Source organism: Ambystoma mexicanum, unplaced genomic scaffold, assembly GCF_040938575.1.
Source record: "Ambystoma mexicanum isolate Mex_15411 unplaced genomic scaffold, UKY_AmexF1_1 Mex_scaf45, whole genome shotgun sequence".
Classification (NCBI taxonomy): Eukaryota; Metazoa; Chordata; class Amphibia; order Caudata; family Ambystomatidae; genus Ambystoma; species Ambystoma mexicanum.
In genome coordinates this window covers 247,498-262,882 of record NW_027182461.1, presented here as the reverse complement: position 1 = coordinate 262,882, position 15,385 = coordinate 247,498, and the positions used below count along the sequence as shown (strand labels likewise).

Below are 15,385 nucleotides of genomic sequence, written 5' to 3'. Positions count from 1 at the left end.
GTGCTGCTTTGCTTTCAGAGACCCACCTGCAAGGAAACCAGAAGCTGAGCCTGGCAAACCACAGTGTGTACCGGACCGACCGACCTGCAGGAGCCAAAGGAGGGGGGACCGCAGTGATAGTGAAGACGACGATCGACCACCATGAGATTGCACTCCCACCCCTCAGAAGCATTGAAGCCACTGGAGTACAAGTCAAGACTGCTACAGGACCACTCCGACTGATTGCAACCTACTGCCCCCCGAAAGCAAAGCTGGATCTCCGAGACCTGGATGCTTTGCTGGATTCGACGGTTCCAACACTCATCGGCGGAGACCTCAACGCCAAGCACCGATGCTGGAACTCCAGGACTGCCAACCAGAGGGGACGGACACTGCTGGCGTATTCCAGGAAGAACGACTGTGTGGTAGCAGGCCCGACTGAGCCCACGCACTACCCAGGTGTAGCAAGCCACAACCCAGATGTGCTGGACATCGTGCTACTGAAGAACCTGCAACACTCTGTGGAGCTGGAAACACTGGTGGAGCTGACCTCGGACCACAATCCAGTAGCAATCACTGTGGGAGATGAGATGGAACCCTACCAGCAGGCCGAGAAGTACAACTTCAGAAGAGCTGACTGGAGCCGCTTCAAAGAAGAGCTGAACAGAATGGTCACTCCAACCCCGCTGAGCACCATGGATGATATCAACAGGGCCGTGGAAGACTTCACGACAGCAGTCCAGGAGGCAATCAAGAGCAGTGTTCCGAAGCAGAAGACAACCAGATGTTCCATCTACGACCTACCGAGAGGCATCCAACAGTCAATCGCCGACAAGAACCGCGCCCGACGCCAGTGGCAGAAGCTCCGCACACCTGATCTCCTGCAGAAGTACAACACGCTTGCAAGACTCCTGCGGGAACAGATCCGACAGCACCGTGGAGAGAAGTGGGAGTCTGCAACAGCCAAGCTGAAGGAGGCTGACAACTCGGTGTGGAGAATGACTCGTCGACTGACTGGGAAGAAGGAGCCAAGCCCACCAATCCAGGGACGAACCCACCTTGCATGCAGCAACAAGGACAAGGCAGAGGTCCTTGCCGAGACACTGGAGGCTTCGTTCACCCCGAACAAGGTAAGTAGGCTCTCAGACGGAGTGGAGGAAGCAGTTGAGAAGTACCTCGCAGATCACGGAACCGGGCTGGGAGCAGAAGACATCAAGGAGTGCACAAGCTCTGAGGTAGCAGGACTTGCAGAAAAGCTGGCGAACGGCAAGGCACCGGGGAGCGACGGAATAACCAACCTGGCAATCAAGAACCTCCCACCAGCATCAATGGAACATCTCACAGAGATCTTCAATGCATGCATGAGGCTCCAGCACTTCCCGAGTTCCTGGAAAGAAGCAAGGGTCATCGTTTTTCCAAAGGCCGGCAAACCACTGAGGGATCCAGCAAACTACCGCCCCATCAGCCTGCTTTCTGGATTATCGAAGCTCCTGGAGAAGGTCCTCCTTGCTCGACTCAGCGACTTCACCTCCGAAAGAAATCTACTAGCAAAGGAACAGTTTGGATTTCGAAAGGAGCATGCAACGACTCATCAGCTACTGAGAGTGGTGGACACCATCAGCCACGGATTCAACATCAAGAAGTCCACAGGAATCGTCTTCCTGGATGTAGCCAAAGCATTCGACCGAGTCTGGCACAAGGGACTGCTGCACAAGATGATTGGCCTGGGATTTCCGAACTACCTGGTGAAGACGATTGCAAGCTACCTGGGAGGCCGCACCTTCCATGTCGCCATGCGGTCTGAGATGTCCTCTTCACATCCCATCCGAGCAGGCGTGCCACAGGGATCGAACCTCGGACCTTTCCTGTTCAACCTCTTCACCAACGACATCCCGACAGATCTCCACAAGACGAACCTGGCACTGTATGCAGACGATGTTGCAGTAATCTCCCAGTCTTTCAGCGAAAAGGAAGTGGCGAAGAACCTGCAAGCTTCATTGGATACCATCGCAAAGTGGTACAGCGACTGGCGGATAGAACTCAACACCAGCAAGACAACTGCAACGCTGTTCACCAGAAAGAAGATCAAGGAGCACCCACACATCAGCCTCAACGGGGAGACCATCAAATGGGAGAGCAGCAGCCGCTACCTCGGTGTGACCCTGGACAGCAAACTCAACTGGGAAAGCCACATCGAGAATACTCAGCAGAAGGCAACAGGAAAGATGGCAGCGCTGTACCCACTCCTGAAGAGCAAGTCCATGCCCCTCCGGACAAAGATCAACGTCTACAAGGCGATCATCAGACCAACCCTGACTTATGCCTCACCAGCATGGATGACCTGCCATGAGCGACACCGGAAGAGTCTTCAGATAGTCCAGAACAAGGCCCTGCGGATATCATCTGGAGCTCCAATCTTCACAAGGATAGCAGACCTTCACAGAGACCTGGACATCGAGATGTTGGATGAACATCTAGCAAAGCTGAGTAAGAACTTCTGCCAAGAACTGGATCAGAACCCGAACCCTCTGATCAGAAGACTCACTGCCACCACTGCAAACCCCTTCGACCGCTACCCGCGGCCCATCACTGCGAAGACCCAGTGAAACCAGCCCTACTGTGACAAGACCACACAGACCAAGAAGAATACAAACCCACGACTACACACTCAACCCGAGAAGATGGAGTAATGAGGCTCAAGCCTCGGTATCCAAAAAATCACCGCTGATGGATAAAAATCTATCAGCAAGAAGAAGAACAAGCGCAGAGGAGCGCCATTGTATCTCGTAGAGAGAAAGCAGATCTAGCAGCGCTGCCATGGCCCGTACTAAGCAGACCGCCCGCAAGTCCACAGGAGGCAAGGCGCCTCGCAAGCAGCTGGCCACCAAGGCTGCCCGGAAGAGCGCCCCCGCCACTGGCGGCGTCAAGAAACCTCACCGCTACCGACCCGGCACTGTGGCTCTGAGGGAGATCCGCCGCTACCAGAAATCCACCGAGCTGCTCATCCGAAAGCTGCCCTTCCAGCGCCTGGTGCGAGAAATCGCCCAGGACTTCAAGACCGACCTGCGCTTCCAGAGCTCGGCCGTCATGGCCCTGCAGGAGGCCAGCGAGGCCTACCTGGTTGGGCTCTTTGAGGACACCAACCTCTGCGCCATCCACGCCAAGCGGGTCACCATCATGCCCAAGGACATCCAGCTGGCCCGCCGCATCCGGGGCGAGAGGGCTTGAGGCACACGGCAGCACCGCAACAACCGCAGAAAACACCACAAAGGCTCTTTTAAGAGCCGCCACATTGTCACAGACGAGCTGCTCCTATCCGCCCCTGCTCTTCGCTTGGCTACGCTCGTAGCTCGGGCGAGCTTTTGGCTTCAGAGGCAAAAGCCAAACATCCATTTGGCCCCATAGTTCACAGGGCTTTTCCGTGGCATGGAAGGCCCTCCAGTGTTGGGTGACGGAGGGGGGGATTTGAGGTATGCCCAAGATGCATTACTTATTCACCTGCCGGGCACACCCGGGGTCCCCCCCCCCCCCCACGGTAGCCGCAGGCATTATTTACGCACCATGCCAGGTTTGCGCCCGTGGTCAGCGGTCCTCTTGAGTGCTCGGAAGAGAGTGCAGGGTGCCCTGACTCTGAAGCGCTTGGAAGCAGCTCCTTTTCTGATCAGTGTTTGCAACGCGCCGTGGGGGCAAGTGGGGAGGCGGGGGATGCCGCCGACGGCATGGTGCCTGCCCCTAAACCATCAGAAGCGGCAGCTGGCTGTGAGTTCTTTGTTTGGCAGGCTCTCCCACCTACGCTACCCCGCCCAGAGACCAACGGCTAGTAAGCGCGGTCATTTCGAAACGCTGCCGTCTCCCCGCCCACCCGGCCCTGCGCAGACCGTGCTACGCACGACCGCCAGCAGCCCTCCCTCTGGTCCGCCATGGGTGCATATAAGGAGCGGCTCAGGCGCTGAACCCGTCATTCTCCGCTCGCTTGTGAAGAAGAGAAGAGTCAGCATGTCTGGACGCGGCAAAGGAGGGAAAGGGCTCGGCAAAGGCGGCGCCAAGAGGCACAGGAAAGTGCTGCGAGACAACATCCAGGGCATCACCAAGCCCGCCATCCGCCGCCTGGCCCGCCGTGGCGGAGTCAAGCGCATCTCCGGCCTCATCTACGAGGAGACCCGGGGCGTGCTGAAGGTCTTCCTGGAGAACGTGATCCGGGATGCCGTCACCTACACCGAGCACGCCAAGAGGAAGACGGTCACCGCCATGGATGTGGTCTATGCCCTGAAGCGCCAGGGACGCACCCTCTACGGATTCGGGGGCTGAGCAGACCCCCACCGGACCCCACCTCTCGTTCCGACACCACAACACCAAAGGCTCTTTTAAGAGCCGCCCACACCCTCCCCGACCGAGCTGCTCATCTGCACTCTGCTTAAGCACCATACTCTGGCCCGCCTGAGCCAAAGTAGAGGGGCGTGCAAGGTTTATGTTTTGACTAGCAAGCCAGCGCCTTGAAAAAAAACCTCAGGCGAGTCTTGCACACTGATTTTATGAATGTCGCTTGTGTGTGAATGAAGAAAGAGATCAGAGCAAGCACATGGCGTTTTTGTGTCCTACTTGACAATTCTTTCTTTGCGCCCAGAATGTACCTGCAGGAGAAGGCAAAATCCTATGCCGAAGGTAAGGTCTTTCACACGGCTGTGCCTTCTGCCCCCGTGGCTATGAGGAGCGCTGGCTCTTGCCTAGAATGGGCCTGGCTACCAGTCGCGCCTTGAAACACTTGTGTATAGGCGCCTTTATAAATGCCATATGTCCTATCATATCATATCGGGGTCGGGGCCAAGCCGGCCCGAATCCCCTCCAGTGCGCTAGGGCTTCTCGCTCTCGCCGAGGGGCAGGCTTTCCGATTGATTTACCCTTTGAACGCATTCGGGGTTGACCACAGCGCCGCCCTTTAACGCAAGGGGGCAACTGCACTCGGGGTTTGTGTATCCAGAAGGGAGAGCCAGGTGTCTGTGTCCTGCTCAGTTTGCCCCTCTACCCATTCTCCTGAGCGTGTGAATGGGGTGAGCGTTGCCGGAGGCCTCTGCGCGCGTCATGCTGGTCAGAGTTGCTGGTTAGTTAGTTAGTTAGTGAGGCACGCAAAGCGTCAAGGCCCACCATGGCCTCCTCCCCACACTCCTACCTACCACTGGCCTCTGCAGAGAGCTGCCCGTCTCACTTCCTTGCTTTGCCACTGCCAAGCCCTCTCACTGAGATAGATAGATACATTGTACACCATGTTGGGAGAGTGGCAGATGAGGGGAGGGACCTGTCTGGGGATTCCACTCATTACCCTAAGGGAAGTGCAAGGGTTCCTGGGAGGCATGCATGAACCGTTTGACTCCAAGAAAGGAAGGCCTGGCCGAGATATGAAACCCAGAGTGGCCCATTTCACCCTTTTTTTTCCCTTTCTTTCCTTTTAGTGTTTTGGTGGGCAGGCGGAGGGCCCTCTCTCTCAAACCTCACTCTAACTTGCTCAGGTGCTGTGCCCAGTGGGGTCTGCTGGGAATTTTGCCCGTCAAGGGCAAAGCACAGTGGCGTTTGTCAGGTGTTCGTCAGGCTTTCGGGGCAGGGGCCAGAACGCCTGGCTGGCTGGCTGGCTGGCTGGCTGGCTGGCTGGCTGGCTGCTGCAGCTGCTGCTGCTGCTGCTGCTGCTGCTGCTGCTGCTGCTGCTGCTGCTGCTGCTTCTCCCAGAAACCCAGCCCAGTGTCCCCAAGGACAGGCCTCTCCTCCCAGCGATGAGAAGAGGAGAAAGGAAGATCAAAGTGGGGCTGAGGCTTCCTCAGAAGGGTCAGGCCCTGTCGCGAACCAGAAGATGGACTCGGACTCAGAAGGGTCAGGCCCTGTGGCGAACCAGAAGATGGACTCGGACTACAGTGGGTCTTGGTGGAGACTTGTTTATTCAGATAAAAGAAACACGCCTATCGGCTCTCCCGCTATGAGGGAAGTTCCCTGCCTTCTAAAACAAAAACAAAGGGCGCCCGTCGAAGTCCAAGAATGAAAGAGCCCTGCCTGAGTCCACACTCCTAGTTGCTGACTGGCCCTCCCACGTTAGAAAACCTCGCTAAAAGGAAAAGGAGGCTTGCACAATAGCCTCGGAAGTGCGCGTCTGTCTGGCCCGACTCGTAGAGGGCTCATTTGCACAGCCCACACTTCTCCAGATCCCACCTTTATGGCACCGGGACTCCCCAAAGTCAAGTCCTGTGGCTCTTTGGCAGGGTTATTGGCTCTCAGTCCAATTCATCTCGTATATTTGTCGGCTTTCCCAGCCTTGGCCACAAGCACGCGCATCCATTGCCCTCCTTTGTTCACAGGGCGGGTGCCCATTCGCTTCTCTTAGGATCTAGTACTGGGGCGGATACCCCAGCCTTGGTAGACCGTGTTTGGATCTCTTCCCCTCTGTTTAACTTGGCTCGCACGCCCGTTCCACCCCTTTCAGAATGTCGTACGTTGGGCGGCTTCTCCAGCCGTGATATGCAGTATTTGTATCTCTTTCACTCTCTTTTGCTTGGGTCGTGGGCCCGTTCCGCTCTTTCAGACTTTCACACGCTTGGCGGCTTCTCCAGCGGTGACATGCAGTATTCGAGCCCCTCTCACGCTCGGTCTTACCTGGGTCTTGTGGCCGTCCATTTTCCCAGCCTCTCCTGCCGTGGACGGCTTCTCCAGTCTTTGCCCCCAACGTTTACAGCCCTCCCTCCCGTCCTCACGTTGGGAGTGTTTGCATCGCTGTTTGTGCTCGTCTGGTCGGTACAGGCACTCGCCGGGTGGGGCTCGGGGACTCTGGCTCCTTCCTGTTCCCTAGTCTCGGCGTCGGTCGCTGGGCGCCGGGCCCACCACTGTTCTCTAGCCGTCGCGCCCCCGGGGAAGGCGGTTTTCTTCCCGTCTTGGCTCCGCTCCTGACCCGGGGCCTCTTTGATATTAATTTTGTTTAACTATTTTCTTCTACCATTCTCCAAAGTCTCACGTGCTCAAAAGTCTGAAAACACACATCCAAAATAAAAAAGACTCTCTAATACCTGCTCGGTCAGAGCTCCCGCCTTGTAGCCTCCAGCTAGCGGGTCTCGCTTTGGCTAGGCCAACCGCTGGCTCGGGCCCTCCAGGACGTATCCACAGCGGCTCGCCTCTGCGTGTGGAGGATTCTCCTCCCGTCTGCACGAGTCGGTCACGGCGTAGGAGGTGTCTCCCCATTCACAGTTCTTACTGTGTTTAAGCACGTCGGTACTTGCCCAGGCCCCTAGGCCGGAGGGTCTTGCCGAGCGGGCTCACCTCCCTAGCCCTAGGCGGGGCAGGGCCGTCCCTGCCAACGCTTCTCCCTGCGTGTGCCCCAAGCGCTGATTTCTGCCCTTCCTGTCCCGCATATTGGAGGTTCCACCTTTGGGTGGCACGCCCCCCCGTGTGCCCGGCCTGCCACGCCCGAGCATGCTCCTTCATGGTCGAGGCCAGTGTCTGTGTGAAAAGGACATGGACTGGGACGAGGGGGCAGAAGGCCCGAGATCATGTAGGGTAAAGTGACTGCAAGCAAACACGGCCCCTGCATGCATGTAGAATGCAAAGACAATCTGGTTTCAGAGGCTGGCTGCCAGCAAATGGGCCCAGCAATTGAACCCTGGAAGCAAGGATAACCCCACGAAACATGAAATCAGGCACTTGTGGATGTTTTGTCCCAGCACGGGAGCGGTCCTTTAGAGTGGGCTGGTCACGTGAAAAGCTATTTGGGTTTGCTGGGTTTGGGGGAGTGCTGGTCAAATCCCTCAGCGATTACATCTGTTTCCAAGGAAGTGATTAAGAGTGCAGCAGGGGCAAAGGCCCGGCAGGGGACATTTTGGGGAAATCCAGGGCCTCGGAACAGCTGGCCCGATATGTTAGAATTTAGAAACGGGCGGGTTGCGAAGAGTACCTGGATTACGCCTCCCTTGGGTGGGAAAGGGCTCTACACCTAAAGTTCCGTATTGGAATTCTGCCAATTGCCGCATTTCGGCATAGATGGAACAATGCCGTTTCAACATCATGTATTCTTTGAGGCGAGCCCGAGGAGACTGTTCAACATTACTTATTACTCTGTCCGGCCACTAAGCCACTGAGGAAGCGCTTTTTGAAGCCTTTGTTTCTAAGGCGCGGCCTGCAGGTCAGTAGGTGATGCCATGGCAATATGCCCGGACACTGCAGGCGTAGAGGCTGTTCTTGCTACTGCTAGTTATTTGAGTTGGGAAGGAAAAATACACACGAGAAAGGCTAAGGGAGTAGAATAATGCTTTGGGGTAGAGAAACCCATTTGCATTGGCTGTCAATTTTGGTAAAATGCTGATCCCGCTTTCATTTGCTTCCTCTGGCAACATGACGAATTTGTTTTCCGATTGGAAGTGATTCATGAGCTAAGTGATTACGATGTTGTTGCATTTGTGGTTTGGATATCTGTGTGTAGCTTTTATGACCTTTTTGTCGAATTAAAGCTAATAAAGTAAAAACAAAAAACAAAAAAAAGAAATCTCACACACACACAGGCGCGCGGGCGCGCGCCAGGATTGAACTCCAAAAACATAGAGCCGCTCTGGGCATGGAGCCCTGTGTCCATTTTCAAGGGGCGTTTCTAGCCTTGGCTAACACACACTCTCAGAGCTGTGTTATTTCCTTCCTCTTCGGTGCGCTTTTCCTTCGGTCCCCGGGCGGTGAGGGGAGCAGACTTGATCAGGCACCGTAGGGAAAGAAGGGAAAAAGGATATGCTCGCGCTGCTATGCGTGGGAGGTGAGCAAGAGAGGTCGAATATGAAGCGGAAAACAAAGTTTGCCCATGTTCCTGTCGCAGCTGAAGGCGGCATGCCGGCTTTACAAGACGCTTGCAAGGGAGCCGAGGCCCTGCCAAGGGGAAGCTACTTTTGTGTAAGAGCTGGGAGATGTTGCGGTCCTGGTGACACATGTAAAATGACATAAATGTATGCGTGTCGCTATTAAAAAATGGATCATTTAGGCGGAGGAAACACAGTGTGTCGTTCGCAGGGACGGTGCTGTGAGCTGGGACCTGCCTCCCCTTCTGTGGACCAATCAGAAGGAAGCTCCTCCCTATATATGCACGCCGCTTGCCGGGCCGCCCATTACTGATCTGATCTGATCTGTGAGCGCGCTGACCGAGTCCTCCTGCAGAACAATGGCTGAAACTGCTCCCGCTGCTGTGGCTCCGCCGGCGGAACCTGCCGCCGCCGCCGCACCCAAGAAGAAGACGACGCAGAAGAAAGCAGCCGGCGCTGCCAAGGCCAAAAAGCCCACGGGGCCCAGCGTGGCCGACCTCGTCGTCAAGGTCGTGGCTGCCTCCACTGAGAGGAAGGGACTCTCCCTGCCCGCCATCAAGAAGGCTCTGAGCGCCCAGGGATACGACGTGGACAAGAACAACAGCAGAGTCAAGCTTGCCGTCAAGAGCCTGGTGAGCAAAGGAGCCCTAGCCCAGCTCAAGGGCACCGGTGCCTCTGGATCCTTCAAGCTCAACAAGAAGCAGTCGCAGGGCAAGGAGAAGGCGGCCAAGAAAGCGGCGGTGAAGAGCAAGACGCCCGCAGCAAAGAAGCCTGCCGGTGCTGCCAAGAAACCCAAAAAGGCTCCCGCCGGAGTCAAGAAGAGTCCCAAGAAGGTGAAGAAACCAGCAGGAGCCAAGAGCCCTAAAAAGCCCAAAGCTGCTCCAGCCAAGAAGGCCGCCAAGAGCCCCGCAAAAGCCAAAGCCGTGAAGGCGAAAGCGGCAAAGAAGAGCCCAGCCAAGGTCGTGAAGCCCAAGGCCGTCAAACCCAAAGCGGCAAAGCCCAAAAAGGCTGCACCCAAGAAGAAGTAGAGGCTTTCGCCGAGACCCTTCAAAAAACACACACAAAAAAACACAAAGGCTCTTTTAAGAGCCGCCCACAGCATCTGAAAAGCGAGCTAGCTCATGCCTCTTGCCAGACGCGTACTGCGATATACAACGGCATGTTTGAAAGCCAACATGTACCGGGCCCCGCGGCGAGAGTCTCCACTCGCTTCGGACGCCATGCGTGACCGTGGCCAGTGCGCCCCCACCTATAAGCCCCCACCAGTTGAGACATAAGGGCATCGTGTGCACAGATGTTGAGGCATGTGATCTGGCACAACCCCCCCGCCACCTCCTCCTCCTCCTCCCCCCCCCCGCCCCTCCCCTCATCATAACCGCAGTGTTTCGAGGCGCTGCCATTGGGCTGGCCGCCGGCAAAGATGATGATGGTAGTGTGAAATGTCAGCGCGGGGGGCGGGGGGGCAGACTTCAGAGGCTGATTTGCCACTCTCGCTTGCCACCGGTCTGAAGGCTGGTGGGAGGTTGAATTGGGGCACGCAAGGGCTGGGTGGTGGGGCTATTTTATCTGTCCACAGCGACTCATGAAAGGCTGAGCACAACCCACGGCAATCTCTTTTTGCTTCCTGTTTATTGTTGGGCCAGCCAGCCAATCGAAGGCTTCCCATTCCTGCGTCACCGCTTCATAGCCATACCTTCGGACAGCGACCAATCACAGCACAACGCGGGCTTTTTTCAAACCTGCGCCTGTTATCGCCTCAGCCAATGAGAGGAGAGCTTGGTCTTCATATACCAGCTCCCCGCCAGAGGAGCGCCATTGTATCTCGTAGAGAGAAAGCAGATCTAGCAGCGCTGCCATGGCCCGTACTAAGCAGACCGCCCGCAAGTCCACAGGAGGCAAGGCGCCTCGCAAGCAGCTGGCCACCAAGGCTGCCCGGAAGAGCGCCCCCGCCACTGGCGGCGTCAAGAAACCTCACCGCTACCGACCCGGCACTGTGGCTCTGAGGGAGATCCGCCGCTACCAGAAATCCACCGAGCTGCTCATCCGAAAGCTGCCCTTCCAGCGCCTGGTGCGAGAAATCGCCCAGGACTTCAAGACCGACCTGCGCTTCCAGAGCTCGGCCGTCATGGCCCTGCAGGAGGCCAGCGAGGCCTACCTGGTTGGGCTCTTTGAGGACACCAACCTCTGCGCCATCCACGCCAAGCGGGTCACCATCATGCCCAAGGACATCCAGCTGGCCCGCCGCATCCGGGGCGAGAGGGCTTGAGGCACACGGCAGCACCGCAACAACCGCAGAAAACACCACAAAGGCTCTTTTAAGAGCCGCCACATTGTCACAGACGAGCTGCTCCTATCCGCCCCTGCTCTTCGCTTGGCTACGCTCGTAGCTCGGGCGAGCTTTTGGCTTCAGAGGCAAAAGCCAAACATCCATTTGGCCCCATAGTTCACAGGGCTTTTCCGTGGCATGGAAGGCCCTCCAGTGTTGGGTGACGGAGGGGGGGATTTGAGGTATGCCCAAGATGCATTACTTATTCACCTGCCGGGCACACCCGGGGTCCCCCCCCCCCCCCACGGTAGCCGCAGGCATTATTTACGCACCATGCCAGGTTTGCGCCCGTGGTCAGCGGTCCTCTTGAGTGCTCGGAAGAGAGTGCAGGGTGCCCTGACTCTGAAGCGCTTGGAAGCAGCTCCTTTTCTGATCAGTGTTTGCAACGCGCCGTGGGGGCAAGTGGGGAGGCGGGGGATGCCGCCGACGGCATGGTGCCTGCCCCTAAACCATCAGAAGCGGCAGCTGGCTGTGAGTTCTTTGTTTGGCAGGCTCTCCCACCTACGCTACCCCGCCCAGAGACCAACGGCTAGTAAGCGCGGTCATTTCGAAACGCTGCCGTCTCCCCGCCCACCCGGCCCTGCGCACGACCGCCAGCAGCCCTCCCTCTGGTCCGCCATGGGTGCATATAAGGAGCGGCTCAGGCGCTGAACCCGTCATTCTCCGCTCGCTTGTGAAGAAGAGAAGAGTCAGCATGTCTGGACGCGGCAAAGGAGGGAAAGGGCTCGGCAAAGGCGGCGCCAAGAGGCACAGGAAAGTGCTGCGAGACAACATCCAGGGCATCACCAAGCCCGCCATCCGCCGCCTGGCCCGCCGTGGCGGAGTCAAGCGCATCTCCGGCCTCATCTACGAGGAGACCCGGGGCGTGCTGAAGGTCTTCCTGGAGAACGTGATCCGGGATGCCGTCACCTACACCGAGCACGCCAAGAGGAAGACGGTCACCGCCATGGATGTGGTCTATGCCCTGAAGCGCCAGGGACGCACCCTCTACGGATTCGGGGGCTGAGCAGACCCCCACCCCCCACCGGACCCCACCTCTCGTTCCGACACCACAACACCAAAGGCTCTTTTAAGAGCCGCCCACACCCTCCCCGACCGAGCTGCTCATCTGCACTCTGCTTAAGCACCATACTCTGGCCCGCCTGAGCCAAAGTAGAGGGGCGTGCAAGGTTTATGTTTTGACTAGCAAGCCAGCGCCTTGAAAAAAAACCTCAGGCGAGTCTTGCACACTGATTTTATGAATGTCGCTTGTGTGTGAATGAAGAAAGAGATCAGAGCAAGCACATGGCGTTTTTGTGTCCTACTTGACAATTCTTTCTTTGCGCCCAGAATGTACCTGCAGGAGAAGGCAAAATCCTATGCCGAAGGTAAGGTCTTTCACACGGCTGTGCCTTCTGCCCCCGTGGCTATGAGGAGCGCTGGCTCTTGCCTAGAATGGGCCTGGCTACCAGTCGCGCCTTGAAACACTTGTGTATAGGCGCCTTTATAAATGCCATATGTCCTATCATATCATATCGGGGTCGGGGCCAAGCCGGCCCGAATCCCCTCCAGTGCGCTAGGGCTTCTCGCTCTCGCCGAGGGGCAGGCTTTCCGATTGATTTACCCTTTGAACGCATTCGGGGTTGACCACAGCGCCGCCCTTTAACGCAAGGGGGCAACTGCACTCGGGGTTTGTGTATCCAGAAGGGAGAGCCAGGTGTCTGTGTCCTGCTCAGTTTGCCCCTCTACCCATTCTCCTGAGCGTGTGAATGGGGTGAGCGTTGCCGGAGGCCTCTGCGCGCGTCATGCTGGTCAGAGAGTTGCTGGTTAGTTAGTTAGTTAGTGAGGCACGCAAAGCGTCAAGGCCCACCATGGCCTCCTCCCCACACTCCTACCTACCACTGGCCTCTGCAGAGAGCTGCCCGTCTCACTTCCTTGCTTTGCCACTGCCAAGCCCTCTCACTGAGATAGATAGATACATTGTACACCATGTTGGGAGAGTGGCAGATGAGGGGAGGGACCTGTCTGGGGATTCCACTCATTACCCTAAGGGAAGTGCAAGGGTTCCTGGGAGGCATGCATGAACCGTTTGACTCCAAGAAAGGAAGGCCTGGCCGAGATATGAAACCCAGAGTGGCCCATTTCACCCTTTTTTTTCCCTTTCTTTCCTTTTAGTGTTTTGGTGGGCAGGCGGAGGGCCCTCTCTCTCAAACCTCACTCTAACTTGCTCAGGTGCTGTGCCCAGTGGGGTCTGCTGGGAATTTTGCCCGTCAAGGGCAAAGCACAGTGGCGTTTGTCAGGCGTTCGTCAGGCTTTCGGGGCAGGGGCCAGAACGCCTGGCTGGCTGGCTGCTGCAGCTGCTGCTGCTGCTGCTGCTGCTGCTGCTTCTCCCAGAAACCCAGCCCAGTGTCCCCAAGGACAGGCCTCTCCTCCCAGCGATGAGAAGAGGAGAAAGGAAGATCAAAGTGGGGCTGAGGCTTCCTCAGAAGGGTCAGGCCCTGTGGCGAACCAGAAGATGGACTCGGACTACAGTGGGTCTTGGTGGAGACTTGTTTATTCAGATAAAAGAAACACGCCTATCGGCTCTCCCGCTATGAGGGAAGTTCCCTGCCTTCTAAAACAAAAACAAAGGGCGCCCGTCGAAGTCCAAGAATGAAAGAGCCCTGCCTGAGTCCACACTCCTAGTTGCTGACTGGCCCTCCCACGTTAGAAAACCTCGCTAAAAGGAAAAGGAGGCTTGCACAATAGCCTCGGAAGTGCGCGTCTGTCTGGCCCGACTCGTAGAGGGCTCATTTGCACAGCCCACACTTCTCCAGATCCCACCTTTATGGCACCGGGACTCCCCAAAGTCAAGTCCTGTGGCTCTTTGGCAGGGTTATTGGCTCTCAGTCCAATTCATCTCGTATATTTGTCGGCTTTCCCAGCCTTGGCCACAAGCACGCGCATCCATTGCCCTCCTTTGTTCACAGGGCGGGTGCCCATTCGCTTCTCTTAGGATCTAGTACTGGGGCGGATACCCCAGCCTTGGTAGACCGTGTTTGGATCTCTTCCCCTCTGTTTAACTTGGCTCGCACGCCCGTTCCACCCCTTTCAGAATGTCGTACGTTGGGCGGCTTCTCCAGCCGTGATATGCAGTATTTGTATCTCTTTCACTCTCTTTTGCTTGGGTCGTGGGCCCGTTCCGCTCTTTCAGACTTTCACACGCTTGGCGGCTTCTCCAGCGGTGACATGCAGTATTCGAGCCCCTCTCACGCTCGGTCTTACCTGGGTCTTGTGGCCGTCCATTTTCCCAGCCTCTCCTGCCGTGGACGGCTTCTCCAGTCTTTGCCCCCAACGTTTACAGCCCTCCCTCCCGTCCTCACGTTGGGAGTGTTTGCATCGCTGTTTGTGCTCGTCTGGTCGGTACAGGCACTCGCCGGGTGGGGCTCGGGGACTCTGGCTCCTTCCTGTTCCCTAGTCTCGGCGTCGGTCGCTGGGCGCCGGGCCCACCACTGTTCTCTAGCCGTCGCGCCCCCGGGGAAGGCGGTTTTCTTCCCGTCTTGGCTCCGCTCCTGACCCGGGGCCTCTTTGATATTAATTTTGTTTAACTATTTTCTTCTACCATTCTCCAAAGTCTCACGTGCTCAAAAGTCTGAAAACACACATCCAAAATAAAAAAGACTCTCTAATACCTGCTCGGTCAGAGCTCCCGCCTTGTAGCCTCCAGCTAGCGGGTCTCGCTTTGGCTAGGCCAACCGCTGGCTCGGGCCCTCCAGGACGTATCCACAGCGGCTCGCCTCTGCGTGTGGAGGATTCTCCTCCCGTCTGCACGAGTCGGTCACGGCGTAGGAGGTGTCTCCCCATTCACAGTTCTTACTGTGTTTAAGCACGTCGGTACTTGCCCAGGCCCCTAGGCCGGAGGGTCTTGCCGAGCGGGCTCACCTCCCTAGCCCTAGGCGGGGCAGGGCCGTCCCTGCCAACGCTTCTCCCTGCGTGTGCCCCAAGCGCTGATTTCTGCCCTTCCTGTCCCGCATATTGGAGGTTCCACCTTTGGGTGGCACGCCCCCCCGTGTGCCCGGCCTGCCACGCCCGAGCATGCTCCTTCATGGTCGAGGCCAGTGTCTGTGTGAAAAGGACATGGACTGGGACGAGGGGGCAGAAGGCCCGAGATCATGTAGGGTAAAGTGACTGCAAGCAAACACGGCCCCTGCATGCATGTAGAATGCAAAGACAATCTGGTTTCAGAGGCTGGCTGCCAGCAAATGGGCCCAGCAATTGAACCCTGGAAGCAAGGATAACCCCACGAAACATGAAA

General features: G+C 57.0%; 1 protein-coding gene across 1 annotated transcript; it reads left to right on the top strand.

Annotated features, from left to right (window-relative positions):
- Positions 1-9,145: 9,145 nt before the first annotated feature.
- LOC138559132 (histone H1-like) lies at positions 9,146-9,814 on the top strand. Its single transcript, XM_069642696.1, has one exon. It carries the CDS (start codon positions 9,146-9,148, stop codon positions 9,812-9,814), a length of 669 nt encoding a protein of 222 aa, XP_069498797.1.
- Positions 9,815-15,385: the final 5,571 nt, after the last annotated feature.